Genomic DNA, 26,895 nt, shown 5'->3' with positions numbered 1-26,895 from the left:
ACGGGTTGCGAATTCTTATGTTGTATCTAATCGCACGCGATGTGGACACATGTTTTTTTTTTTTATGGGGGGGTCAATTGATTAGTTTATGATAATGTTCTGTGTCTCATTCAACATAGTATGAATGGCTAAACATAATATGAAAAAAAAGATATTCGGATAAATTGTATAACCATACGCAAGAGAAGCGTCGAAGCGATCCTCACTTGACACACCGGGTGAAAAGCGTGTTAATTTTTAGCCTAATGATCAGACCGAAAACATTTGTCATCATTTGCATGTTGAAACATTTCTGTTATGAAATGTGGGGGGAAATAAGTGAATTATGATGCCCGGTAGGCTATTGGACATTTGAAGTATAGCATTTTACAGAACAATATGTCCATATTACACACATTTCTAGCTACAATACAATAACAATAACAATGTGTAAACCGCTCCAGGAAATAATTAGATAAATTACACATTAATTATACATTGCTAAGATTATAGCCTACAACTGTTAATTCGTAATTTGTATTATGTTATCACTCTAAAGCTAAAAGAAGCATGCAGACAAAGTAAATGTGCCGTGCTTGATTTAATTTCTAAATCTATAGAAAACAGAGTTATTAACATTTATATTTTCTTTTCATAAATAATCATTTTTGTTTATAAAGTTTCGAGGCTGAGGAGGTTATGAAAGGATGTTCTTTCACATTCACTTTCACAGACTCGACGGGATCATGAATCAACAACTGATTAAAATCACAGCAGCGTTTGGAGTGGCTTTTATCACTATTATTATAATTCTTAAATGAGCCACTGTCGTTATCATGTTTCGAACTAACACGACAAGTTGGAGATTCGATTTTGGAGGGTATGCTATATTTCCTATTAAAACTATCAACTTTTTCTTTATGTGAGAAAATTGAAAGTTATGTTTTAAAATGAATAGGAAAACTATATGACTCGATAGAAATATGGCTTAACAAAACCAATGCCTGTCCTGCTTTAACTATGCTACTTAAAATATAATAGAAATGAGGACGAAATATTAGCTGTTATTGTCACTAATATTATTTAAATAATTATCATTCTTATTTTTACTGTAGCTGCTAAGCCGGTCATGGTCATTAGCTTTGATTTTCATTCCTCTCAGGATCATCTATCGAGGTGCTCACAAGAAGAAGAGAGAGAGGCTTGGCCACGGAGGGAGGCGCCTTTCCGTCTTCCTCGCCTTTGAAGAGTTTGTTCTCTCGCTTTTAGAAGAGGACATACCCGTGAGAAAGTCAGTTGCTCTAAAGGGGCGCGTGTGGATTTTACCCGCGAAGACACGCTCAAGCTGCCTGCGAGAAGCGCGAGGCAGTAAGGATTTGGCGCGCTCAAGCACTCCATACGCACGGTAACGCGCACAACTTCAACTTCATGACATATCGGCTGCCTTTGAATTGATAGAGTTATAGACTGTCAACGGCTTTGGATCTAATTCAGACCTCTGTAATATGTCCCCTCGGGTAATAAACATTAGACGGCTGGTGTGTAATTGAAACTTTTACTAGTCGGGTGTCATCAGGTGTGGTCTGAGAGGCATTGTAAGCTACCTGTCATTCTGTTCTCACAGCCTGCTGAACTTATTCTTGAAAACAAACATAGTTTGGTTTATGGCTTTTTTTATTTAGAGAGGTTAGCAGTAGATATTGAGCTGCAATTGGATTGAGGGAGACTGTCAAATGTTGTTTTATTAGAGGCGAATGGAATGTTTTCATCAGCACTATTGTAGCGTAAATAGTGAAAGATGACATTAAATCGTTATGATTAAAGTGAAAGTCGTTTCCATTTTAAAGCTGTTTTAGTTGATCCAAAGGTTTTTTTTTCTTGTGGTAAAATGTTTAAAATTTAAAAAATGTTAATTATTATTTTATCCTCGAATAAAAGACAGAGATCTATTTGGATTGAATAGAAAACGTTAAACACATTTTTTAACTTTTTAAAAAGAAAAAAAAACCATTGTTTTCTTGTAGCTGTTTGATTGGCTTTAGATAGCCTACTTAGATTTAATTATCGTTAATAAATGTATGTTATTTTATGATTAACATACATTTCACGTTTCACATGTGAGCTAAACTCAGTTTATTCAAATTATTTCAAATTTCAGATTCCACTGAAGGATTGGATTACATTTTTTGTGCACTGATTTCCATTTTCAGGGCTGTCATTCTGGAATCTTTGCTTTCAGATCAGCCCTGGACTACCGCCGCACCTACCTCAATGACATGTCCATGTGTGTTTTTGCATAGCTTACATGCTTTGTATATTACTTGAGCTCAATGTAAAGCAATGGTTTTCATTTGGGGTCCTTGAGGACCCCAACACTAAACATATTGGATGTCTAACTTATCTGACACACCCAATTCAGGTCAGCTAATAAGCTGATGATACTATCAGGTGTTTTCAAAAAAGGATACATCCAAAATTTGCAGTGCTGAAGTCCTTCCACGAATGAGAAACACTTATAAGGAGAGCCAAAAGAGCAACATACTTTAACGTATTATCACGGATGAGTTTTTCTCCAATTTTTTGGTCACTCATGTGTTAGTTGACCTGGCTCTCACCTCTGAGGGTTTTACTTCTTCATGTCATTTAATGATCTCTCAAACCCCGGCGTAGATGTGGCACCTCCTGCTTTGTGTTTTCATGAGCACATTCCCGAACCTCAGCAGCATGCAGGGACGGTTTAAATGATGACACATTCATACACAGGACAATGCTACTGGCCTCTAGCGCAGCAGAACTTATCAAGAAGATAACTGGCATGCACAATAAATGAGATGTGTTCAGAATATGACAGAAATGTGTGTGAAGAAGAGATTATATTACTGCTTTTGAGGAGAATGTTGAGATATCTCACAGTGTCCTGCAACTCCACCGCAGGGTCCACATCCCTTGGCCTTAGCTGACCTGAGTCTATTCTCTCTAAGGGTCAGTGCAACTGTCTGTGTTCCATCTGAATGGGCCTCTGTGTCAGTTTCTTGAAAATTCATCATGGTGCCAACTAGTGTGCTTTTGAAAAGGAATGTCAGGAAATGTTCAGGGGTTCATCTCAAGCGAGCCACATTGTCATTTTGGGACCCCTAGAATAGTTAGCTAAATGTCAACCATCTAAAGACTTTTTAAACAACACTCTTTATTTTGTGGTATATTTAAAATGTGATAAATAATGACTTATTTACTGATGTTTTGTCAGTGTTGTGATCTCAAGTGCACTACTGTGTCTATAGTTACCTCCTCAGGTGAAGATGATTTCATTTTGCAAGTGTTGTAGATGGGCATGTGAAAATATTCATCCTGACTAACTTGTCACTTAAATTTTGTGGTTTACTGAAATGTTTGAAACCTCAACTGAAGCCCATGTAATGTACTCTTAAAGGGATAGTTCACCGAAAACTGAAAATTCTGTCATCATTTACTCACACCCTCAGGTCATTTCAGACTTTCTTTCTCCTGCGAAACTCAAAAGAAGATATTTTGAAGTACTTTGGGGTGCAAAACTATACATATATTGTGTTCCACAGAAGAAAGAAATTCATACAGGTTTGGAAAGACATGAGGGAATTTTATTTTGACAAATGATTATGCTTACCTTACATTCAGGATCATCCACACAGTTTTCCCCTTGTAAAATGGATTGAACGTTCTCCCTCTTGTGGTTACCAAAATCATTAGCAAAAGCTATTCATTTTGATACATAGCACCATTGTTGCATTCCTCATACTCTGCAGATTTTACAACACAGTCTTTTTATACAAGCAAATTGTTTTTCGACAGAGCTCGTTCATTTGCCTTGATTGTGGCACGAAGAAAATCAGATTTTGTGATTGTTTATATCTTGACCCTCAGACTCAGTCATTCAGACTATTGCTCATACAATAAAACCAAATTTATAAATGCACACAAATGTTTTACCAGGTCTGACCCTTGGTTTTCGCTTAATTGTTGGTGTTTTTGCCAGATGAAATGAATGTACGCTCAAGACTTCATTCATGACACTGATGAGGGATATTACCTTTTTCTCTTTATCTGAACATCTCTTACCAAACTTTTGATAGCGAAGAATGTTAAGTGGACTTATTGTACACCCATGTTTGTGGCTGGAAGCAGTCTTTAATACAATAAGCTGTATTCTTCCGAAATTGCCAGGTCAGATGCATTAATCATGGTGGCGTCGGTGCCTTTGAAAGAGCGGGCCAGGTCATTACTTGAAGCCTGTCTGGGGCTCAACTGGGCGACATGGAAACGCTTTGGATGTCGTTAGTTCATCCAGACACACTAATAGCTGGTTTTTTCCCCCTCCCTGAGCTTAATTTGAACAAATGAGACGTGAGCTACAGTATAAAGGCCTATGAGGATGGGCTGGCCTCTGTGCCCGAGCGCTGCCCCGGTTGAAATAATTTCCTGTGGATTCATTTAGAAAGCAAAAGGCTGCTAGGGCAGGGTTTAGGTGGTCTTTTACCCAGGTCGATGGTTTAGGAAAGTTGACTGAGTGCGTAGAATAGCTGAAGGCTATCTGGTTTGTATATGATACGTGAATTCAGCTTCTCTCTTTTAAGCCACCAATTCTTATCTCAAAGGTAACTGTTCTGGCTTCCTTTTATAGAGTATTTAGTTGCTTAGTCTAGTCCCTCTCTTTCTTTCTCTCTCTTTAGAGGTCGCTGTGACTGCTCAGTCTAAGCCTCGGGAGTGAAATACTATCTTCACCATTACCCTCTCTTCCCTAATTTATTCCCATTTAAGGACTTGTTCATCCAAGTGTTCTCGCTCTGTCGATCCCTTTTAAATGTATTTAATCTGGCTGTATTTGGTTATCAAAGCAAAAGGAAAGACACTTTAATGAAGAGAAGGTAAAGCTGTTGTTCAGGATGGATTTCAGACAGGAAACGACATTAGCTACTGCATCTGAACTGCTTGACACAGAGTTTATGAATCTGGAACTATAAAGTTTGTACTCTAATAATCTTACAGCTCAAATTTATGACTTGTGCCACTGCTGGCTGTCAGCTCAGATCATCTTCTCAAGATGCAAATCCCAATGGTGACCTGCTTTATCCTTTGTATAAAATCAGCCTATTAGCAATGTTTTGCTAGTTGAATGATAGCTGATTTTCTTTAGATCTAGAGAAACATGACTAACATAACTTTTTTTTTTAAGCAAATTTGTTGTATCATTTAATGCAATTGATACAATATACTTACTGTGTACTAACATGTTTTATGTTGTACGTATAGTTAAAAAATACCTGCATGTAATTACATCTGTAATTTCTATATACTGTACATCTATAATTGAAGAGTTTATTTGCAAAAACAGTTAACTCCATTTTTATTAATTCTCACAAATCATGTTTTTTTATTGTGCATTCCAAGTAACAACTGCAATTGGGTTGTTTTGATTAAATAATAATAACTCTTAAAAATACAGGTAAATTAAAAAAGTTAAGTTCATTGAAAGTATGTTTTTTATATAGCCTACAGTATATTAAAAGTTCTGCTATTAAAAGCAGATAACTCCAACAGTCGTTTTTTGGCAAAAGCAGATAACTCCACATTTCATGTTTCAGAGTTAAACAAAACCCAAGTAATTGCTTTGTTATTGCATTTAAAACATACTCAAACACACATATCCACTCACTGTGCGCACACATATACACACTAACAGATCGGCACACAAGTACACTCACACACACACGCATCCACGCACGTGCGCACGCGCGCACACACACACACGCATCCACGCACGTACGGCGCACACACACGCAAAAGAACAACCCAGGTTTAAGCATGTAAGTCATGTATGGTGTACAAGGACTTACAGGAGTCGAAATTATAAATCCTCGATCACTTTTAGTCAGCTTTGACAAAACTTCCCTCAGCTAGCGCGTCTTTTTGAAGTGACTAGAAGCCTTGTCACCTGACCTGAATACTGTGCGCTGATTCGCTAAAACGGACTTATCGGTTTCTGTACACAAACAACAAGGGCGCTTGTCGGCTTCTGCTGTAAAACCGTGAACTTGCGATGTCTGACAGTGGACACTACCGGCTTTTCTGACAAAATGGATTTAGGGTACAGAACGTGCTATATATGGAGAATAATGCACAGCACTTAGTTAATTTTTTTTTTTTAAATGGCGTTTATCGGTTTTTGCAAATGAACTCTTCAATTAGGGTAGACCAGGTACAGTTGGTACACTTTTTGCTTTCACCGTTACCACACCAAAATTATGGGACTGAAAAGAAGTGAAACGAAGTGATTTTTCATATGACATTTCTTTTACTTGTCTACTAATATATTATTAATAATTAACATCCATAAGTAGGTCATATTTTTCACAATTAGCTCATAAACACAAGAAGCTTTTTTGTTTCAACTGTACCCATGTCGAAAACAGTCAGGTACAGTTGAAACAGTACCCTAGTACAGTTGAGACACCCATCCGGAATGCTGTAAAGCTGCCTAACCAATTCACTACAAATGTAAAATACATTTAAAAATGAGAATTTAACAGTTTTTATTTCCATTTAGTATTTTATTTTATTATTTTGTTTAGTTAAAAGTAGTCCATTTGTAAAACATTGTGCAGTAATGGCAAACAGTGATACAATATTTAATTTTAGGCCATAAATTTAATATTAACAGTTGAAAAGTTGAGTAACAGTAAAAAAACATTGAACAATTGCAAACAGCAATAATAAAATAGATGAAATCTATTAATTTTAATAGATTAATAGATCTTAATAGAACTTTCATCGTGCAACTAAACTGCATGGGCCGCAATAGGATTCTATGGTGCGGGTACATTTGATACACTGTGTCTCAACTGTACCCCGCTGACCACCTCGAACATTTCTCTAGATTTTACGATGACCTTGTATGACACAAAGTCATGCAATATGTCAGCGTTTAGAGCACAAAATAAGGTTTACGAAAATGTAAGTTAACTTTAACAGTCATGTAAGGATGAGAAGCTATTCAATGTCGACGTGGTGAAGTGAAAAAATTACCTTAGAAAAAAACTTTCGCCGATATCTTTGGACTGGAGAAGCGCATGTAGGCCTACTTCAAATTTCACACGATTGAAGAGGGCGCTAATATGCATGTGCTAAGAAAATTTCACAGATCAGACTTGTTGCGAACGCAAGTTATTTAAGGTGTTTCAACTATACCCTATAACCAACTGTACCTGGTCTACCCTACATTGTTGATGCTTCCCTTAGGGGGTTAGTTCACCCAAAAATGAAATTTTGGTCATTAATTACTCACCCTCATGTCGTTCCAAACCCGCAAGACGTTCTGTCATCTTTGGAATGCAAATTGAGATATTTTTTAAGAAATCCGAGAGTTTTTTTTGTCTCCCATAAAAAGCAACGAAATTACCACATTGAAGGTCCAGAGAAGTAATAAAGACATGGTTAAAATAGTCAGCGTGACTGCAGTGGTTCAACCTTGATGTTATGAAATGAGGAGATAACCAATATTTTAATGCTATATTGTGCAGAACTAATGAAATCATTTTAGAGTCAAGAACGAAACTATTTTGCCGGTTTGAAATGCATGAGTGGGTAAGATGCATGAGACCGTTTTTAATAGACTGAATGGTTTTAACAGACATCTGAACATGTTGGGAGGCATGAGTAGTAGATCCCTAACAAAAAGCTTTTCAAACTGTTTTTACATGAGATGAGAAAAACATAAAAATGGAATTAAATAATGATAAAATAATGAGCCTAATCTGAGCCATTTGCATTGTGATATATATGTGCATTCATGCACGCTTCTAGGTGCTTGGGCGAGCTGTTTGTGTGGTCCACGCCTGTGCCTCAGTTGAGGATCTGGTGGGGAAGGGACGCGCTCTCGTGCTCCGTCCGACAGGCTCGTGATGCAGCCGCGTGGTGTGGAATGCAAACAGTGGCCACTGCATTTGCGTAGCAAAAATAAAGCCTGCCAACCAACCTGCCTCTTTTGTCAAGGCTCACAGCCTCTAACTCGAACACTGCTGATTTCATTGCTGATGTACCGTGAATTCAGGAATTTAGTGCCGTAAGAAGTCAAAAGGGAACGACCCAGGACGTGCGCACATCACTGATGTTGATTTGACTGCGTCATTATTGTGTTGACAAATTAAACTCATTAAAAGGTCTTTTCAGATGAAACTGATTACAAGAGATGCTATAAGCAGTATCTGACCTTCTAATTGAATAAACTCACAGCGATACCATAGAAGAACCATTTTTGGTTCCTATGGGTGTTTTTACACTTTGTCCTTTTCAGGCGTCTGAGCGCGGTTTGCGTGATTTTTGGCCCATATGTGAACACTCCAAAAGAGCTCAGACCCCTTAAAAAAACGAACCGAACTGAACCGAGACCATCTCGGGAGGTGGTCTGGGTGCGGTTCGATTTCATCTTATGGTATGGTTCGCTAAAAACACGCAATCTGAACACAAACCGCTCTGGGCTCACTTGATTTTTCCATCCGCGAATTCCAATGTAGTTTGGTCATTTGGTTAAAGTGAACTGGGTCCTTTTTCACTTGGTTCTCTTGGTCCACTTAAAGGGGTCTCAGTTTGATTCTTTTAAAGAGGACTCAAGTGTGAAAACACCCTTGAACTTTTCAGTGATTTTTTTAAAACTCTAAAGAACCTTCTTCCACTATAATGAAGCTTTTGTGCAATGGAAAGCTTCCATGGATGTTAAAGGTTCTTCATGGAACCATTGATACCAATAATGATCCTGTATTTTTGAGAATGTTCTTATTTTGAGGCCCTTATGTTAGGTTTGCTGTATTGTGTGCATTTGCTGTTCAGGTTTGTATTTCCATTACACACTACAATCTATGGATATGAGTATGCTGTACTGGAATAAGAGTCTTTCTGTAGACATCACAAGAAAGTGTAAATCAACATAAAAGTTTCTTCTGAGAGAGAAACTGAAAGCAGCAGAAACTTAAATGATGGATCTTAGCAATTAATGGAAGTTGTTTTTGCTATCATGTTCACTCAATGACATGAATGGTGGTCTGAAAACCACATGTGTTCACAATCCAATAATCAGTGTATGTTTTTTTTTTTTTTGGATCCTGGAACAAAAGAGTAAATGGTTTCAAACAGGTAATGCTGGTTTTCTTGGCAGCGTATGCTCTCTCTTCACCTCTCCAGTGGCTGGACTCTGACAGTAATGAGAACTTACCTTTTGCCAGAGAAGGATTATTGAATTATACGCTTGGATGTCACGCACTCAGACATGCTGCGATTGAACTCGAGTTCTGGAGCATAAGCACATTAAAATGTCATAAACCCAGTGTCTCGGATATCTGCAAATAGCCAAAATGCAGTCTGTTGTAACAGGTCCAATACGTTATATACGGGGTGTATGTAATAAGTACTGTTCGAAGGAAAGACCTATGAACTTGAAAGGACATGCACGCTGCTGGTCTTTGCATTTGCCAATTCTGGATTGGAGATTGAGGCCGATGGAGTTTAGCGAGCCGGAGGGAACACGGATAGATATATTACACGGACCTCACGGCTGAAGTTCACACCCCCAGATAAAAGCGTGTCTGGCAATGATCAAGCAGTCCGGGCTGGTGAAGTGTACTTTGCATCTCTGCTTTCACCAGGTGTCTTTTATTGGCTGGCTGATTTAGTGTGGCCTATCCCACACCACTGCTCCTCATCATTAATGACAGCTGGACCTGGCACATCAAACACCTCTAATGGTTCTGACCGAGATGGAAGGGGGACAGTGAAATAACCCAGGGGTCTCTCTTGAGACTTGCTTATGCTCCATGTTGAGTCCAGTCTAGACAGTTTACAGCTCAACTTCCAGGAAAGTATTTTCATGTCAGCTTTCACTTTTAAACATCATAATTACCAAATCATCTGCTTAATCATGTATATTTATGATATAGATTTTCCATCACACATCACAAAAGTCAACACCCATGCAACAGCTCTAAAACGACAGCCCCCTCATTTGCATCTGCCATCACGAATGAGTAGTTTGCATCCACGTTAGTCACAATGACGCCACTGTGATACTCTCGTATTCTTTAACGGTGGCATGTATGTGCCTAAGGGCAGGTTGTTGTGCGTTTGAAGCATGCCTTTAATCAATGAGTCCCAGTACGGAGGCCGTCAGCACTGCTCTGCAGTTCCTCAAGAGTGCAGCCGCATGGTCCCGTCCCTCAGGCACCCTCAGCTCACATGTTAACAGCCATGATGCAGGAGACACAGAGCGACTGGCCAACAAAGACACTGCTCAGGGCACTTAAACACAACCAGGTGCACTGTGTGATAGACTGTGGGAGATGCTTCTCACTGCGTAGAGAGATTCGGACAGTTTGGGTCATTGTGGGTTTCCACTTCAACCACACTTTTTTGAGTTTATGTGCTTTGAGGAACATGTGGGTTTCCCTAACCAAATTTGAAACCAAATCTAGAGGGTTCTTATATCTCATTTGTAATGATGTAAATAAATTGCTTTTAGGAAAATCTGGTTGCCTGCTTAGGAGCTGCTAATTATATTGACAAGTGATCTGTTCACACAAGCTAAAGAAAAGTCTTTTAAAAATACAGAAACACTGCTACTGAATCTAGAGCACGAAGAGTGTAGTGCAGGGGTGACAAACTCAGCTCCTGGAGTTCCAATTCTGCTTCAATGCACCTGTAGTTTTCAAATAAGATTAAAGGACTTGATTAGGTGGATCAGGTGTGTTTAATTAAGGTTGAAGCTAAACTCTGCAGGGCTGTGGCCTTCCAGGAACTTGGTTTGACACTTCTGCTGTAGTGTGACCAAAAGAATGACTCTTGTAAGTTCTTTTTATTTATTTATTTATTTATTTATTTATTTAACTTGTTACAGTGGAACAAGTGTAGTCTGAATCCTGAAACTATTGACTCTTAAGTTGGTTCTTTTAAGTGAATCCAACACAGCTTTCTGTGAGACCTAAATCAGTGTAGTTCCTGACTGGTCTTTCACATGACAATATGTTTTTAAAAATGAACATTTTAGTATTTTCTAAAAATTAATGACAAATGTAAATGTAACTTTTTTTTACTTGTTTAATATTATTTATTATCTAGTTAATGTAGTATTGTAGTATTGTATTGTAGTTATGTAGTAAATGTTCATCAGTCGGAACGAATCTGATCCGATTTTCTGAAAATTCTCTTTATGTGAACCCTAAATTTTACTATCTGATTGAAGGCTTTTTCAATTGAGCCATGAATCTGATTACTAATGGATTATTTGGCTGCATGTAAACATAGCTAATGATAGAGTGTTCTATGTGGTTGCAAGGGCATTACTATGCAGTTTCTAGGTGGATGCTTACTGGACTAAGTCAAAAGAGCCCACCCCTAGGTCTCAGGGTGTGTCTCAATCAGCTCCCTATAAGTATTAAGGGCACCGATCAGGGAGCCGGCCATTTTAAGGGCTGTCTCGATCACAAAATCCTACCAGAGCACTGAAACACTCGCTCTTTAAAAAGTCCCACAATGAACCATGAAAAACTGGGAGCATCGATGCTCATTATGTTCCCTTAACAGAAGTTCTTAAGCACGTCACTACATAATGACACGATAGTTTTTTTTTAAATACAAACCATTATTTAATTATATGTGAGCATAAACATACATGGCTAGACAGGTTATGGACATAATCTAACTAACATGTATAATTTATTTATGGCTGAAATGTTGCATGTATATGTAACAAGCAAAGTATTTATCATAATGTGCTTTTAAATAACATTAAAAACTAATGTCAGAATGTTAAGTTCTTCCATTCATAAATACCAATAATGATGTTGTACAATGAAGACGTTATGTTGCCAGAAATAGAGTCATAAGTGTACCAATGTGTAGTGAGCCAGGATCCTTACTGTCCTTACCAGTGCCTGAATTCGTGTACACGATATACTGAATCACGACCTCTGAAGCTAGGTTCAGACGCACCCTCTGAATCCCAAATATGGCTCGGGTCCCTCATTCAGTGTAAATTCAATGGATTTTTATTTTTCACTCATTTTCGCACCTGCCAAGTGCTTAGAACAGTTTTGATATGCTTGATTAGAAGTATCATTCGTATCTATAGCATTAACTGCGTGGGAGAGGTTATGCACCGAAGCCGAATACTTAGGGTTGGAAGTTTAGAATAAACCCCTGATGTTTAGTGTGTAGTAATAGTGATGCCTGCCTTATCGAGAGGCGGCAACTAATAATTTGCATAATAAGTGTGAATTTGTTGTGCCGTAAACCATTTTCATTGCTTATCTGGCTGTAAAGGCCCGCTGTGTGTTTGAGGGGCAGGTAGTGCTCTTATCATAACCTCTGGCCTGTGCCCCCAGCATGCCAGCTCAGCTTACAGGAAGCAGTGAGGTGGGGGGTCGTCAGGGAACGAGAGGCCAAGGGGCTTATTTAGAAACTGACAGCACGAAATGAGCCGCACCGACCCCGAGTGCAGGCCAACCTCTTAGCCAGATTGCACCTCCATAGTCTACAATGAATAGATTTCCGAATTCTTGTGGTGGAGCTGGTCTTGTTTCTCTGTAGGTGTCTGATATTGATTTGCTTGTTACGGTCAGCCTGGTTTTTCTGCATTAGGTTTACACATACAGCTGGATAGAAGCTGAAGAGTGAAAGAGGGAAGCCAGCCAGACTGTAAGAATGATTGTTGTGGTCAGGAACACAGATGTGTACGCTCACAGAGTCACAGCCATAACACTCATACACACGCACGAAAACCATTTATAAACAAACAATCACATATGCAGCTCAGGGCGTGTGCTTTTATGTCACTTATGATCAAAGCAATTATGGCAGTTTAGATGAAGTGCCACATATTTAAGGAGATTCGGATATGTATACAATTATAATTAGAAAATCATCAGAATACAATAAATCCTTGCGCATAAACAACACTTCGATTTTAATGCAACACATGCAGGAGTTAGAAGGAGGGTAGAAGTCACATTTCAATAGGAATCTATGCCATAAACCCTCTTGACAGCATGTCCACATTCATCTCTGGTCATATGTGGTCTTTCTCAGCTGAAGCCGGCCTCCAGAGACGCCATAAATATGTCCTGAAGCTGTTGAAACTGGGTTCATATTTATTTGGCTGGATTTAGAAGACATAAATTCTACATTTGCCTTAAGCAGCCAATAAACCAAGATGACTGAAGATCTTAAGATACAGCATTAGACATCTTTAATGCTCCTGAGGAGCACATGTGATACTGCTTTTTATTTTTTTTGGCTGTAAAGATTTATTCTGTATATCATTCAAGAGTACTTGTGTCTAAAGGTGAGCTTGTGAGTAGATCAGGAGTCTGGATGATTTGACTTGAATGGCTTCCTACTGAATGAGAAAAGATCCTCTGACCCTTAAAACTTTACAATGACATTCCTTTAACATTATGGGAATCGTCGTAAATCATCCAGAATGAACAGAACAGGTACAGTGAGTGTCCAGGTGATTTGAAATTAGAATATGCCTCACATTTTCTAAATATTTCCATAATGCAGACTTGAAGGGATAGATAGTTTCACCCAGAAATGAAAAATCTGTCGTCATGTATTTCCCCATCCGTAATGTCTCCTTTCTTCCATTGAACAACAAATGAGATAAAATGAAAGTGGATAGGGAGCAAGAACAGTTGTCTTAGAATAGTATGAATAGTATTATTGGTACCATTTTGGTTATTTGCCAGTATTAGAGATTTATTTAATTTATCAGTTTAAATTGTATATTTAATTGTGCATGCTCATGTCCCATAAGGATTACCTTTGCTGACATCTAACACTCAACTTTAATCTTTAAAAACAATCACAGTTTAATAAATGTCAAATATCAAAATGAATATCCATTTTTCATACTGTATATTCTAATGTTGGTTCACTGGTAGCATTTCAAATGAGTGATTTTACATTTTTGTGTTTTAGTTTAAATTGATTTAGCCAGAATTGTAGAATTTTATATCTGCAATTTGTTCATTTTTATATACATTTTTGTATATAGAAATAATTAAAATATGATAAATATTGGCTTATAAATATATCGCCCTGAATCTATCAGCACATCCCTATACTCTGCAACAAACTTCTTTTGTTTCAATAAAGAAAGCCATTCAGATTTAAAAAATTACATGGCAAAAGATTTGTAATTGAGTGAACTTTTCCTTGAATAACATCTTGCTAAAATGACACAATAGTTTGCAGTTATTATTAATTGGCTCTTCATAAGCAACTTCACACCACTAACATGAACATGTGTCTAACAACACCCTGTAACCATGCTAAAATTAAGGCACATCCTCTTGTAGCTAACTGCTTTATCATGAGTTAATTATTGTAAATTGGGCTTAAGAGTGCCATCAGTTCAGTTCCACCTGAAGCGGATCTCTCAGAGGTTTGCGAGAGAAAGGAATCCAGCCTCAGTCATCTCCACACAACTGGAACGCTATAAAACTATGCCAAAATATAAGCACAGCATGCTCTGTTGTGCTGCCTGCCATCTCTTTTCCCCTAGCAAATAATTGGTCTGTCCTCATCAGTCATTTTCGGGTTGCCGTGTTTGACTGAGTCCTGCTGTTTGAATGGTGTTAACTGAGACACTGTGCCCCGTTCCTGACCCTGATATAAATCAAGCCCCCAGCACAGGTTACACAGTCACACACTGCAATGAGTCAATAAACATCTGCATTGCTCAGAGTTCTTATCAACCTCTCTGTATCTCTGTGGCTTGTAGGACCCCCTGAATGCACACGGCTCCTTCTACACGATGCAATCTAACCACGTCAAGAATGCTTTTGACAGCGTTTGCTTCAAGGCAGTTTATTTGATGGACAACGGCTCTTTTTAACACTGTAGCTTTGTCCGCAGGCAAGTCGGCACCGGTCGTGCTCAGAGATTGTACTGGTCTCTCTCTATAACAACAATGAGCATGTTTCTAAAGGCATTATGACCGTGATGAATGGGATACCTTTGATTATACGTTTGTATGTATGTGTATGTGTCACCCGCATGTTGCGCTCTGGAGTTTACATTACCTGCCTTGGTATGTACTTGTATAACTGTAGGTCGATGTATAATAAAGCCATTCCTTGTTCTTTCTATGCAGGTGGGAGTTTGGTGGTGGCCGAGGAGTTGGATCAGAGCAATGCCAGCCATGCCATCAGTCACAAACGCACCATGTCACAGGAAACGCTGGCAGGTGTGTATAAACGGCCGAATTCTTTGCTAGGACATCCATTGATTCAAGTAACCTGGAGATGCTCTAATTACTGTGAAAAACTGTCCTTTCAATTGGCATCCACCTTTGCTTTGTTTGCTCAGGTGCTTGTATGGGTTGTGATGTCTCTACTGCCCCTAGTGGCAGGAGGCAGGTCGCGCTTTCAAGCAGAATCCGAAGCTGCGGTTGGATTTGCTGGTGCTGGCGTGGAGGAGCCACCTTTAGAGGCTTTTCCAAACATTGAGGAAGAGCTTGAGGAGGGCAGTGACTCCCCGTGGCATGGCCTGTTTGGTGAGTCGGATGTCTGGGAATGATTTCTACAATGAATGAATCAATAAGGAATTATTCAAGCCTGAACAGGGTGAGAAACGTCTCTTTCTTTTTGTCCATTTCCGTCTCCCGCAGAGCCATCTGTTCTCGTCGAGGACGACCAGCAGCCAGCACGATGGGAACGCTCCCCTCGCTCACCGGATACCTCTGACATACAGACCAAAGGTGCACGCAAGAAAAAGAAGAAAAAAGAGAAGGAGGAAAAGAAAAAGAAAGAGAAGAGCAGCAGGGGACGGCATAGCAGTCGGGACTGTCGCGTGGAGAAACGTGAGATGCGCGTTCGGGACCTGGGCATGGGATTCGACTCGGACGAGATTGTCCTCTTCAAGTTCTGCGTCGGCTCCTGCCAGAGGTCTCGTGGGAACTACGACTTGGCTCTGCGCGCTCTGCTGGCCAATGGTAGTCTGCCCAAGCGCACCGCCAGGAAGGTTAGCGCACACCCTTGCTGCCGCCCCACAGGCTATGAACCGGTCTCCTTCATGGATGCTACAACAACCTGGAGAACTATCAAGTCCCTCTCTGCAGCGGACTGTGAGTGCGTGGGATGAGGCGACCTGAAAGAGGGGAAGGGGAGCGTGACCTGAAGAAATGGTGCAATGGTCAAAGACTGGAAAGGAGGAATCGGGAAGCCTCCTGGGCCATGGCTACAGAACGAGGTCGGACGGGTTGGCCGTGGTGAAACACTGTGAGGAAATTTGGTTTGGCTGTGAGTGATTCAGAACAACAGCCTGTGCTCGACAGCCCAAACCTCGACAGAAAAGCTTGAGTGGCGCTAGAATATGATTCTACCACGTCGGAGACGACAAGAGACTCTTTGGACTTGGAAAGAGTTTGCAGATGGAAGAACTGCAACTTTGGACTGTCCATCTGAATGGCTAAATAAACAAAAACTACATGTTATAACTCGAGGAGCATTTGCTTACTAGGAGTTTCATCAGACTTGGATAAAGCACGAAACCCTGTTTCATTTGTCAGACTCATTTGTTGATCCTGGATGTCAGTGCCCATTTTCCTGGCCTTCAATCTGGCATGTAATATTTCAGCCAGATTAGCAACGTTTGGATCGTTCATTATTAACAGCACATTAATTGTGTAATTACAATGTAATTGCACAAACATATGTGGAGTATTATTAAAAGTTGAGCCCATAGAAAACACACAGGCCAGTTAGTATTACCCTTTCAGCTGGAAGCACTGAAGGTTGATTGTATTTGCAGTAGGATTTTCATTTCTCAGGATTTTTACAGGACTGTTTTTCTTACATTTTTAATCCTTTTTAATACTATACATAAAGTAAGAGGTATTAAAGGGGTCATGTTCAAAGAGGCCAGGTTTTATTTAGAAAGTTGATGAAAGATTAACATAAAGTGAATAAAATCTAAAAATACAAATGAATATTTGATGCTTAACCAATAGGGACTGTCTAGTCCAATTGTACAATGCAATAGTTTTTTTTATTTATGGTGGTACATCAAATATTAATATACAAATTACATATGATATAAAATTATTATCGTTAAGTTACATTAGGTAAACAAATAAATTGTCGAACTATGTGAAAAGATTCATTCAGCTATATACCAGGCTAAAAGTCTTTTCTTGATACATCTTGCTTGACATATTTAGCATTTATATATTGATTTAGTAATAAAATGACATTGATTGCACCATAGTTATTTGGCCTTACAGGGTTTTCCCTGTTCTAGTTATCAACAAAAAAAAAATTAGTGTAGTATGATGTCTACCAGACTGTGCTTTAGCAGGCTCATTAGCATTCTCTTTTATCAACACAGATGATGACCACAATGCATTTGTCATTGTTTAACTTTTTGTTACCAAATGGATGCCATGCATCCCTTAACATTTACTGTACACCTAACAGATATCATATTTATTTTTTCATTTAAGTTATTTATTTATTACTATGTCTACACATGTGTCTTGTGGATGTTTATATTTATTGTTTATACCTTGGCCTGTGTTCTTCAATCCCTGTCATCTCACGATGAACCAGCATGGATAACAACAAGGCTTTGAAAAAGGTCAGCTGCAAAATATCACGGTTGCGGAAAAACTGATCTGTTTAACTCAAATGTTTTCACAGAGTAGGAAGATAACTTTGTCATGATCTGATGAGGGATTTCATTGGGTGCTTTATTGTGTCCTCCAAGGGTTATAAAACTCTCAGAGCACTTACCGGGAAGTCCCAGATTCAATTTATGAAAAGGAAATTAAAATAGTTTTCTTCCAAAACACTAAGGATAAGGGGGAGAAGGATTGTGTTCCGACGAGTCCATCTGTCTGCCCAATCTGCTGACCTTAAGAGTCTTGATGTTGTATTCAGTTTCAATATTAAAAGCTGCTCCAAAAAGACATTTAAAAATATTGTTTTAAAAAGCTGATAACAATAACTGGCTTTGCTTCAGTATTTTACATGTTTTATTTATCAATTATAATTGTTGTTATTGATGTTGGCAAAGTTACTCTTTATTTTTGTACTTCATATTTTTTTGTATAGGAATAAAGCTGTTTATACATAATGTGAATTAGGATTCTTGTCCTTTCATTAACGTGCAGCAGCAAACACTTATGAGGGTCTTACATCTTTCTCCAAACTCTTTAAAAGAGGATTTGAGTTTGGGTACATAACATGTGCAATTTTATTTGTATGCTTCCATATTTTGTATAATAATCAGGCTTTGAAAAAAGAGCTAACTTCTAAATCGCTAATGAATAAGGATAACTCTAAGTGTATGAAACACCTTAAAATCGTCAAAAAGTTCATCCGCACCACAGAGCTTTTCCCTCCATTGACCTCTTGTCTCAGTTCAGCTAATGGCAATCATCAGGTAGTCAGGTAGACTGCTTGGAGACATGTATGTACATTATAGCACCATTAGGCCCTAGGTGAACCTCTCATCTGCTAAAGTGCAAAGAACGTTTCCATCTGTTGTCGGGCTGCTAATGAGCACAGCCCTCACAGGCCAGCCTGGCTGTGGCTCAGGGGCCTCTGTGCCGTGAGTCTGCACCTCTCACATTGTGGGTGAACTTAATTAACAGGAGATTGGAGCCTCTTCTGCATTTTAAGGTATAACTGCACTACAAGGACCAGATGCTTGCAATAATGTGATCACAATATCTTAGTACTCTTCAGTGGTCTGTAGTTTAAAGATTAGTTTGTGCAAAAAGAAAATCCTTTGACCTTTATATCATTATAAAACCATACTTCTTTCTTAATTGGAGCACTGTAGATATTTTGCATACTGTTTCAGCTGCTTATGTTTACATTGTGTGGGAAACGAACTTATTGTCATTATTCACAGAAGCACAAATCAGAAAAAGGCAAGATTATATTGTATTAAAATAATAGTTCGTCCAAATATGAAAGTTCTGTCATCATTCACTCACCTCCAAGTCGTCCTAAACTTGTAGGCCTATGACTGTATTCTGTGGGAAACAAAATTGAGAAACTGTAATTTCCTGGATACGCCTTATGAAAGTGAATGAACTGGAGGTCCACATTATATGACACAAAGGCATCATTAAAGTGGTTCACATTCAATTGTATTCCAACTCTTCTGATGCCATATTATAACGTAAATCAAGATGTGCACTGAAAATCTCTGTCTGAACGATTAATTTACGAGTTCAACTGACTCAGTGACGATGACTCAAGGATCCGTTCGCTGCTCAATGGAATGAAGATCATCAGGATTAGGCCAATAACTTGTTGTTTGTCGCAAAATATATGTTCTCAGACATGGAATTAAGGCACATGTCGTGGATTTTGTGGCATTTATGGTAACATTTTAGTCATTTTGTTCCTCATTCAATTTCATTGTCTGGAAAAGAGTGGGATATTGTTCAAAAATCGTGACAGGTGCTAACTAAAGTGCTTTAGGTAAGTAACTTAAGTTGTCTGTCAGTTCGGCAGAGTGTAAAATTGTATTTATTTATAGTTTAGTCAACATTTTAGTGTTCGATTTAAAAACTGTGCGGCATTGACCTCTGCTGGTCAATATAAGATACGACAAAGCTTAATGTTCAACAGGTTTATTTCGGTTCAAACACTTTTGATGGTAGATCAACTAAATAAACAAGACCAGTTATTTTTTAGACTTTAGAGACAATCCACATTTACCTGATCTGTAATCAACTTTATTTTCTGTTAGTTTTACAATCCAGATGACTGCAATGCTCTACATATTATCAAACAACAACCCGTATCTCATTGTCGACCACTGTGACATTCAGCAGTGAGTATTCTTCATGTTTCATTCAATAAGACAGTCTTTTACATCCTGGCAGATAGAGTTACCATGAGAGATCTGTTTGCCCACTGACACAGCAGCACTGAAATCAATAGACATGTTGAGTCCAATGCCTCCATTTGTGTGTTAATGAAGGACTAGGATCAGTGTGATCTGAGGTATTGACCTCCAAAATAGTTGCAGTAAGATGAAACACTAATGTAAATTCTGTGTTTTGTTAGCCACACTATTACATGGGAATTAATGCACAGTGGCACTGACAAAAATGTCAAATGTTATTACAAATCTCTTAGCAAAACCTTGTTGTAAAGCAGCCTAAATTTAAAAGGTGAAGTGTTACATTTTTCGATACTGTCTCCTGTCCTAGATGAGTTAATCAGGGAACAAGTCAAAGTTTGGCTGGTTACACTGGTCAACAATTTTTTAAAAGTCATCTTCTTCAGAGATCAAATGTGCTATTTATTATGTATTTTGATGTGCTGAATTCAAATATGACAATTAAAACAACTGATTAGCTACTGTTTCCAAGATATTTAACTTTTTACATTTTATTTTAATATGTATATTGTGTAACTGTCACCTGCCCTGTTTATGTAACACTTTAAAAATCAGCAAAAGGGTTATAAAAATCTAATTTATTAGGAAACAAAACACAAAGTGAGTGATTAATGGCAGAATTTTCATTTTGGGGTGAACTAACCCTTTAAATGGAGCATCTCTTGTCACCGTCCAGCAATAGTCTGCAAGCACTGATGGGCTTCTTATGCTCCATTTGAAGTTATCTGCACTGTTCACACAAGTATGAGGCATCTCTCTTCGATTTGGTTAAAGGTGCAATATGTAATATTTTCTGTCCGCTAGAGGCCTATTCAAAACAAAGGCGTAGCTTGATGACGGCAAGTTTGAGCGCGGAATCTTGGGACATGTGGTCTTCACCTCAATGGACTGTGGAATAGAATTAGGATAGGACTCGGGAAGAAATCATGTTCATCGATGCGATTATTAACGGAACTGTAGTATGAAGCAGAGCAGGACGAGTGTTGTGGGAGCTGAACGAGGCCGCTGGTGCGATTGCGCAACACGCCGCAAACAGCGGAACTTTTATTATGCTGCAGTCGCCGGCGCTGCATTCACTTTTCCGGTCATGAGTGTGAGGCAACACAGCTCACACGTCCCAGAGCCTAAAATTGCAATTTCCTCATGATTTACAAATAGTTGCAAACATTTGGGATATTGTAAGTACTCAACTGAACAAAATATATAACACTGGCCTAGCGGTTTTTGGATGTTTTACTGCAAAATCTTACATATTGCACCTTTAAACAGAAATGTGTCCATTTGTAAAATTAAACAGTGACAAATAAGAGAGCAGCCCTGCAACCCCAATTAAACACTCCTGATCCAGCTAATCAAGTCCTTCAAGCTGTTGGAGCAGGGTTGAAACTAAACTCTCCAGGGCTGTGGCACTCCAGGAATTGAGTTTTGCACCCCTGCTGTATCATTTCTTGAGCTGATATATTGTTCAGCAGAGAGATGTGAGCTTCATTATGATTTCATCATCGGTGATTTCTAGGAATATGATGCAATTCATGTATGTCAAAAAAAAGCTTCAGGTTGCATCACTCATTATTTTGCCTAAAAAGCAAGTACTGTCCACTGTTCATAGATCCAGTCAAAGATTAATTTTAATAATTTCTGTTTTAAATTAGATGATGCCTTCCCTTTGTTACTCACTTATTTTCCACCATTCCCAAGTCAAGGTATATACTGACCCAATGGCATAGTGACTAAGTAAAGTTTGACATTTTTTTCAGAAGCATTTTGGCTGTAGACCAGAGTTTTTAAGGGCTAGTTCGCCCCTGCTGGTGGATGTTTTAACTACACCATCTGGCTGCAAACAGTGTTTTTCTCTTGCTTCAAAGGTACATTGTTTGTGTACATTTAAATAACAAGTATTTTATTCTGTTTTTGAATTCTATGGAAATACAACATTATTTAAGATGGATTTTTCAAAAATATCAGTGCTGTAATGTTAGTCATAAATTCAGATGAAGAGTATTGGGATGTTAAAGGGATAGTTCACCCAAAAATGTAAATTTGATGTTTATCTGCTTACCCCCAGCGCATCCAAGATGTAGGTGACTTTGTTTCTTCAGTAGAACACAAATGATGATTTTTAACTCCAACCGTTGCCGTCTGTCAGTCAAATAATGGGAGTGGATGGGGACTTCTGCCTTAAGAGTAAATAAAGCTTGCTTAGACAAGTCCAAATTAAAACCTGCGGCTCGTGACGACACATTGATGTCCTAAGACACGAAACGATCGGTTTGTGCGAGAAACCGAACAGTATTTATATCATTTTTTACCTCTAATACACCACTATGTCCAACTGCATTCATCACTCGATTCGTTTGGTCTGATCGCGCTCTGACAGTGGCAGTGATGTCTCGCGCATATACTTCAATGAGAGCGAGACATCACTGCCGCTGTCAGAGCGCGATCAGACCTTACTAACGAGTGCTGCACGCGGTTGGACATAGTGGTGTATTAGAGGTAAAAAATGATATAAATACTGTTCGGTTTCTCGCACAAACCGATCGTTTCTTGTCTTAGGACATCAATGTGCCGTCACGAGCCGCAGGGTTTAATTTGGATTTGTCTATGCAAGTTTTATTTACTCTTATAGTAGAAGTTCCCATCCACTAGCATTATATGACTGACAGACGGCAACGGTTGGTGTTAAAAATCATCATTTGTGTTCTACTGAAGAAACAAAGTCACCTACACCTTGGATGCGCTGGGGGTAAGCAGATAAACATCAAATTTTAATTTTTGGGTGAACTATCCCTTTAAAAATATTTATATATTAAGCACCAAAATTCAAGTATCACTGAGTTGTCATCCTTGAGTGTTGTTAAATCTATTAGATACATGGTCATTCTATGTTTTAATTAAATTGTTTTTATTATTTTATCTGAAAGACTATGTTTTTAGCTTTTTACAATATAAGCATTTCATTTTTTAGATTGTTTTAGGGTTTTTGAATTGTTAGAGTTTTTCAGTCAGTTGCACTCTTGCATATGATGAAAATAAATTGCACCTTTAATAAATTATTCACAGTTTTACAAGTCACATTTCAAGTACAACCCATCATGCAACATGGCACAGCACAGTAGAAGGAAGCAGCATATCCATAACCATATATCAAACACATCCATGTCATCTAACAAAACATAGATATACAAGTGTTATGATTTAATCCTAAAATCAGGATCATTCGGAATCAAAATGAAGCAAATTCACAGAATTTCTTGTGAATGTAAAATAACAGAAAAGAGAAAAAGTCTTTTTTTTTCTCACAGTGCTTTAAAGAATGAATCTCTATTGGCATCATTGTCTCATGCACTTTTCTGATATACATGAACTTGGTGTACTGAAAGTGCAGGTCACTATTTCAGCTTTGTTTTCTAATATTTCAGCAGCTGGTAGCACTACAACAGTCTTGGTGTGGAGTTTGGGGCTTGATGCTCCTTCGTCTTCATCAAAACCCATGACACCGTTCTGCTCGACGCTGAAAGGATGAAACTCAGCCAGGGCTGTATCAAAGTCCCATGCCTGGCGAAGGGTTAAGTCCACATAAGATTTAGTGTTCGTGCAGGTCTGTTTACCCACGTCGTTTCTACAGCTGGCTGTGCGCAAGGATGCATAACTTGTGCAATTGCTTTGCGCAAATGACGGAGGTGAGTGCTGACCATCCATCCAAACCAAAACATGACTATGATCCCCTTTCCTCAGTCCGATGATACGCTTGAGTTGCGTGCAACCTTTAGTTAATAAGTTTTTCCTGCACAGAATATACACCCATGGATCCAGTATAGGGTTGAAGGAGGCGAATCTAATAGCCAGGAGATCACTGCGATAGTCTGGACTTTTGCCTGATGATATGTAAGCAGGATCATACAGCTGGTTGACAAAAATGCGAACCTGTTAAATTGAACAAAAATAAAATCCCATTCAAATTAGAAAAGATGTAATAACAATTGTGTCAATATTACACATTATATACATGTAGCCTATATGTATATCCTAGAAGCGAGAATATTTTCATTGCACCTTGAATACGCATTATTGTACATAACTTAATCATTAATTGATACATTTAAAATTTTTATATTTTTAAAATCTCAAATAATATCAAGTTTTCTTAAGGTTACTCCATTTGACCATATTAAAACCTAATAATAATAATAATAATAATAATAATAAACAGACAGTCATGAGAGTCTTTAAGCCCCAAGTATTCAATTCATTTTAGTAAGAAGTGCATTCTTATTTTATTTTTGAATATTAATAAATCCAGATAAAAAAGTCCAGCATGTTCGTGTAATCAAATTTGATTTCGCTTGATTGGAGTCTGAGACTCCACTGGAGCTCTAAATAGTATGATTAAGAGACTAATGAAAATAGTAATTCATTTCTATATATAAAAGTGGAACTGAAGTTGTGGTTGGGTGCCGAAAGATTTGTCACGGTTGTGAGGTAAGTTATGTTGCGTTGATGATTGGCAGGATTAAATGAACAAGCTCCAATGGAATAGCGCTTATTCATAAATAATATGTAATAAACAAAGAACAAATAATATGAACACTCGCTGACCACAACGAAGTACGACTGAATAACTCACCACTAAAGGGATGGAGCATATCAGGAACACGATGGTCATGAAAATTAACAGCCAGAACATCTGGATCTCCGCCGCAGATGTTAATTTGAATCTGCGCCTGGACCCCGCGTGCCCGGATACCTCTGCCCTCACCATGCGACTCATTTTACTCATCCCGACCAGTGAACGGCACACAGCGAAATTACACAGGACGGTGATGGCGATCAACAGCAGCATGAAACCTCCGTACAGAAACGTGTACGCTGCGCCGACGGGGTCCATGGCGCGCCAGTCCAAGAAGCACCAAGTTCCGGGAAAGTGTCTTTTGTGTTTTCCGAAACCAAAACTGGGCATGATGCACAACACGATATTGGCCAGATACGTCGCCATCAGCGCGAACCGAGCCATGGCTCGGTCCACATGCTGAGAGTAGAAGTACGCGTGGTTTATGGCCAGATATCTCTCCACTGACATGGCGCACAGAATAGACATCCCAGCCGAGCCGAAGAACAGCATGGAGAAGGAGAAGAAGTGGCATAGGAGCGCTCCGCCCGGCCACCTGCCCGCGATGTATGTGGCGATGACCACCGGACTGGTGAAACAGGTGCCCAGCAGGTCCGTGATGGCCATCCCGCACACCAGAGTGTAAAAGGTGGTCTCTTTCTGCTCCTTCTTGGAGATGCACAGCACCACGATCGCCACGAGGTTTCCGAGGACTCCGACGCCAAACATAGTGGCCGAAGTGATGAGAGAGCGATAGTCCAGGCGCACTTCTGACACATTGAAATTCAGTGAATCATTCATGTCTGACAGGTTAACAGGTGCGAGTGGCTCGACAAACTAAAAAGTGTACACTTCGTTTTTCCATAAGTACAGTGTGCATCCACTGCACATACAGAGAGTTCACTAAATAAATAACGAACAGATTTCTTTACCTCTTAAGTTTACTCGCATCTCTCTGTGGCATTGATTGGACTCAAAGGTGTCACTGCTTTTATAGAAACCCACAGCTCCTCTTTCCACCATGTGATGTCAGCAATAGAGAGTGACGTCACGTGCAATCCCATGCAGCCAAATATAGCTAATTGTAAACGCAGGTGTGTAGTTTGTAACAAGTTCAATTCAGTGAGGAATTGCAAGAATAGTGGCAGACGTTTTGCATGTTTAATAGCATTATTTTGCAGAGCAATATCATTCTCTGTTGCCCACTGTGTCTAAATGTATGAATAGAAAATAATAATAATATATGCTGTGACTTGATTACAACCATATTTGTTTCATGTGAATAATTGCTTAATAACTGAGCATTCAACTCAAAAGACTATTTATCCTCTGACATTTTTTCTCAGTATTGTCAAATCATCCTTAACCAGTCAGTACATTTCTCGAAACAATTCGTACAAACAGCACCACACAATAGATTACACAAAAAGCCTGTGACACAAAATCCTTAGTTCATCTCTCAAAAGTATTTATGTCAGTGAACATATCATAATATATGTACGGTTGCAAGAAAAAGTATGTGAACCACTTGCAGAATCTGTGAAAATGTGAATAATTTTAATAAAAAAAGAGAGATCATACAAAAATTGCATGTTATTTTTTATTTAGTACTGTCCTGAGTAAGATATTTTACATAAAAGATGTTTGCATTTAGTTCACAAGACAAAAAAAAAAATAGCTGAATTTATTAAAATGGCCCCGTTCAAAAGTACGTGAACCATTGATTCTCAATACTGTGTGTGGTTACCTGTACGATCTATGACTGTTTTTTTGTTTTGAGCAGTTAAACTGAGCTCTGTTCTTCAGAAAAATCCTCTGGGTCCTGCAGATTCTTCAGTTTTCAAGCATTTTTTGCATATTTGAACCCTTTGCAGCAGTGACTGAATGATTTTGAGATCCGTCTTTTCACACTGAGGACAATTGAGGGACTCAAACACAACTATTAAAAAAGGTTCAAACATTCACTGATGCTCCAGAAGGAAACACGATGCATTAAGAGTCGGGGGCTGAAAACTTTTGAATTCAATATCAAGAAAATTGTACTTAATTTTTCTTCCAGGAAACATGCAAGTATCTTCTGTTGCTTCCGAAGGGCAGTACTACATGAAAAACAATGATATTTAAACAAAATAAGAAAAATTGTGACATCTTCATCCTGTTCAAATGTTTTCATATATATATATATATATATATATATATATATATATATATATATATATATATATATATATATATATATATATATATATACACCGATCAGGCATTTGGAGGCCAAGTCAACACCTCAAACTCATTGTTGTGCTCCTCAAACCATTCCTGGACCATTTTTGCTTTGTGTCAGGGCGCATTATCCTGCTGAAAGA

The 26,895-nt window shown here is 38.6% G+C and overlaps 2 protein-coding genes and 1 long non-coding RNA gene across 4 annotated transcripts; 2 read left to right on the top strand and 1 right to left on the bottom strand.

Annotated features, from left to right (window-relative positions):
• Positions 1 to 1,142: 1,142 nt before the first annotated feature.
• LOC125251439 (neurturin) lies at positions 1,143 to 18,121 on the top strand. 2 transcript variants are annotated; one of them, XM_048164450.1, is made up of 4 exons: positions 1,143 to 1,384; positions 15,155 to 15,247; positions 15,370 to 15,556; positions 15,671 to 18,121. In XM_048164450.1, the coding sequence occupies exons 2-4, from the start codon at positions 15,194 to 15,196 to the stop codon at positions 16,141 to 16,143; spliced, it is 714 nt and encodes a 237-aa protein (XP_048020407.1). In that variant the 5' UTR covers positions 1,143 to 1,384; positions 15,155 to 15,193; the 3' UTR covers positions 16,144 to 18,121. The 2 variants fall into 2 exon arrangements, with proteins under 2 accessions (XP_048020407.1, XP_048020406.1); XM_048164449.1 differs by lacking the exon at positions 1,143 to 1,384 and adding an exon at positions 10,773 to 10,841.
• Positions 18,122 to 19,290: 1,169 nt separating this feature from the next.
• On the top strand, positions 19,291 to 23,843 carry LOC125251440. Its single transcript, XR_007180999.1, has 4 exons — positions 19,291 to 19,496; positions 19,768 to 19,851; positions 23,349 to 23,606; positions 23,719 to 23,843. It is a non-coding gene; the product is annotated as an uncharacterized LOC125251440 (long non-coding RNA).
• ptger4c (prostaglandin E receptor 4 (subtype EP4) c) lies at positions 22,946 to 25,929 on the bottom strand. Its single transcript, XM_048164448.1, has 2 exons — positions 24,551 to 25,929; positions 22,946 to 23,850 (listed from the first exon to the last, which is right to left on the bottom strand). The coding sequence occupies exons 1-2, from the start codon at positions 25,331 to 25,333 to the stop codon at positions 23,257 to 23,259; spliced, it is 1,377 nt and encodes a 458-aa protein (XP_048020405.1). The 5' UTR covers positions 25,334 to 25,929; the 3' UTR covers positions 22,946 to 23,256.
• Positions 25,930 to 26,895: the final 966 nt, after the last annotated feature.

Source organism: Megalobrama amblycephala, linkage group LG17 (assembly GCF_018812025.1).
Source record: "Megalobrama amblycephala isolate DHTTF-2021 linkage group LG17, ASM1881202v1, whole genome shotgun sequence".
Taxonomy (NCBI): domain Eukaryota; kingdom Metazoa; phylum Chordata; class Actinopteri; order Cypriniformes; family Xenocyprididae; genus Megalobrama; species Megalobrama amblycephala.
The sequence above is the reverse complement of the archived record's forward strand: the minus strand, read 5'-3'. Positions and strand labels throughout refer to the sequence as shown.

What these genes read in the sequence shown, in the direction of transcription:
- LOC125251439 (XM_048164449.1), top strand. An exon ending in GTCACAGGAAACGCTGGCAG is followed by an intron (nt 15,248 to 15,369) that starts GTGTGTATAAAC and finishes TTGTTTGCTCAG; the next exon opens with GTGCTTGTATGGGTTGTGAT. An exon ending in CCCGTGGCATGGCCTGTTTG is followed by an intron (nt 15,557 to 15,670) that starts GTGAGTCGGATG and finishes CGTCTCCCGCAG; the next exon opens with AGCCATCTGTTCTCGTCGAG.
- ptger4c (XM_048164448.1), bottom strand. Translation starts at nt 25,333, where the DNA reads ATGAATGATTCACTGAATTTCAATGTGTCAGAAGTGCGCCTGGACTAT. An exon ending in TATGCTCCATCCCTTTAGTG is followed by an intron (nt 23,851 to 24,550) that starts GTGAGTTATTCA and finishes TCAATTTAACAG; the next exon opens with GTTCGCATTTTTGTCAACCA.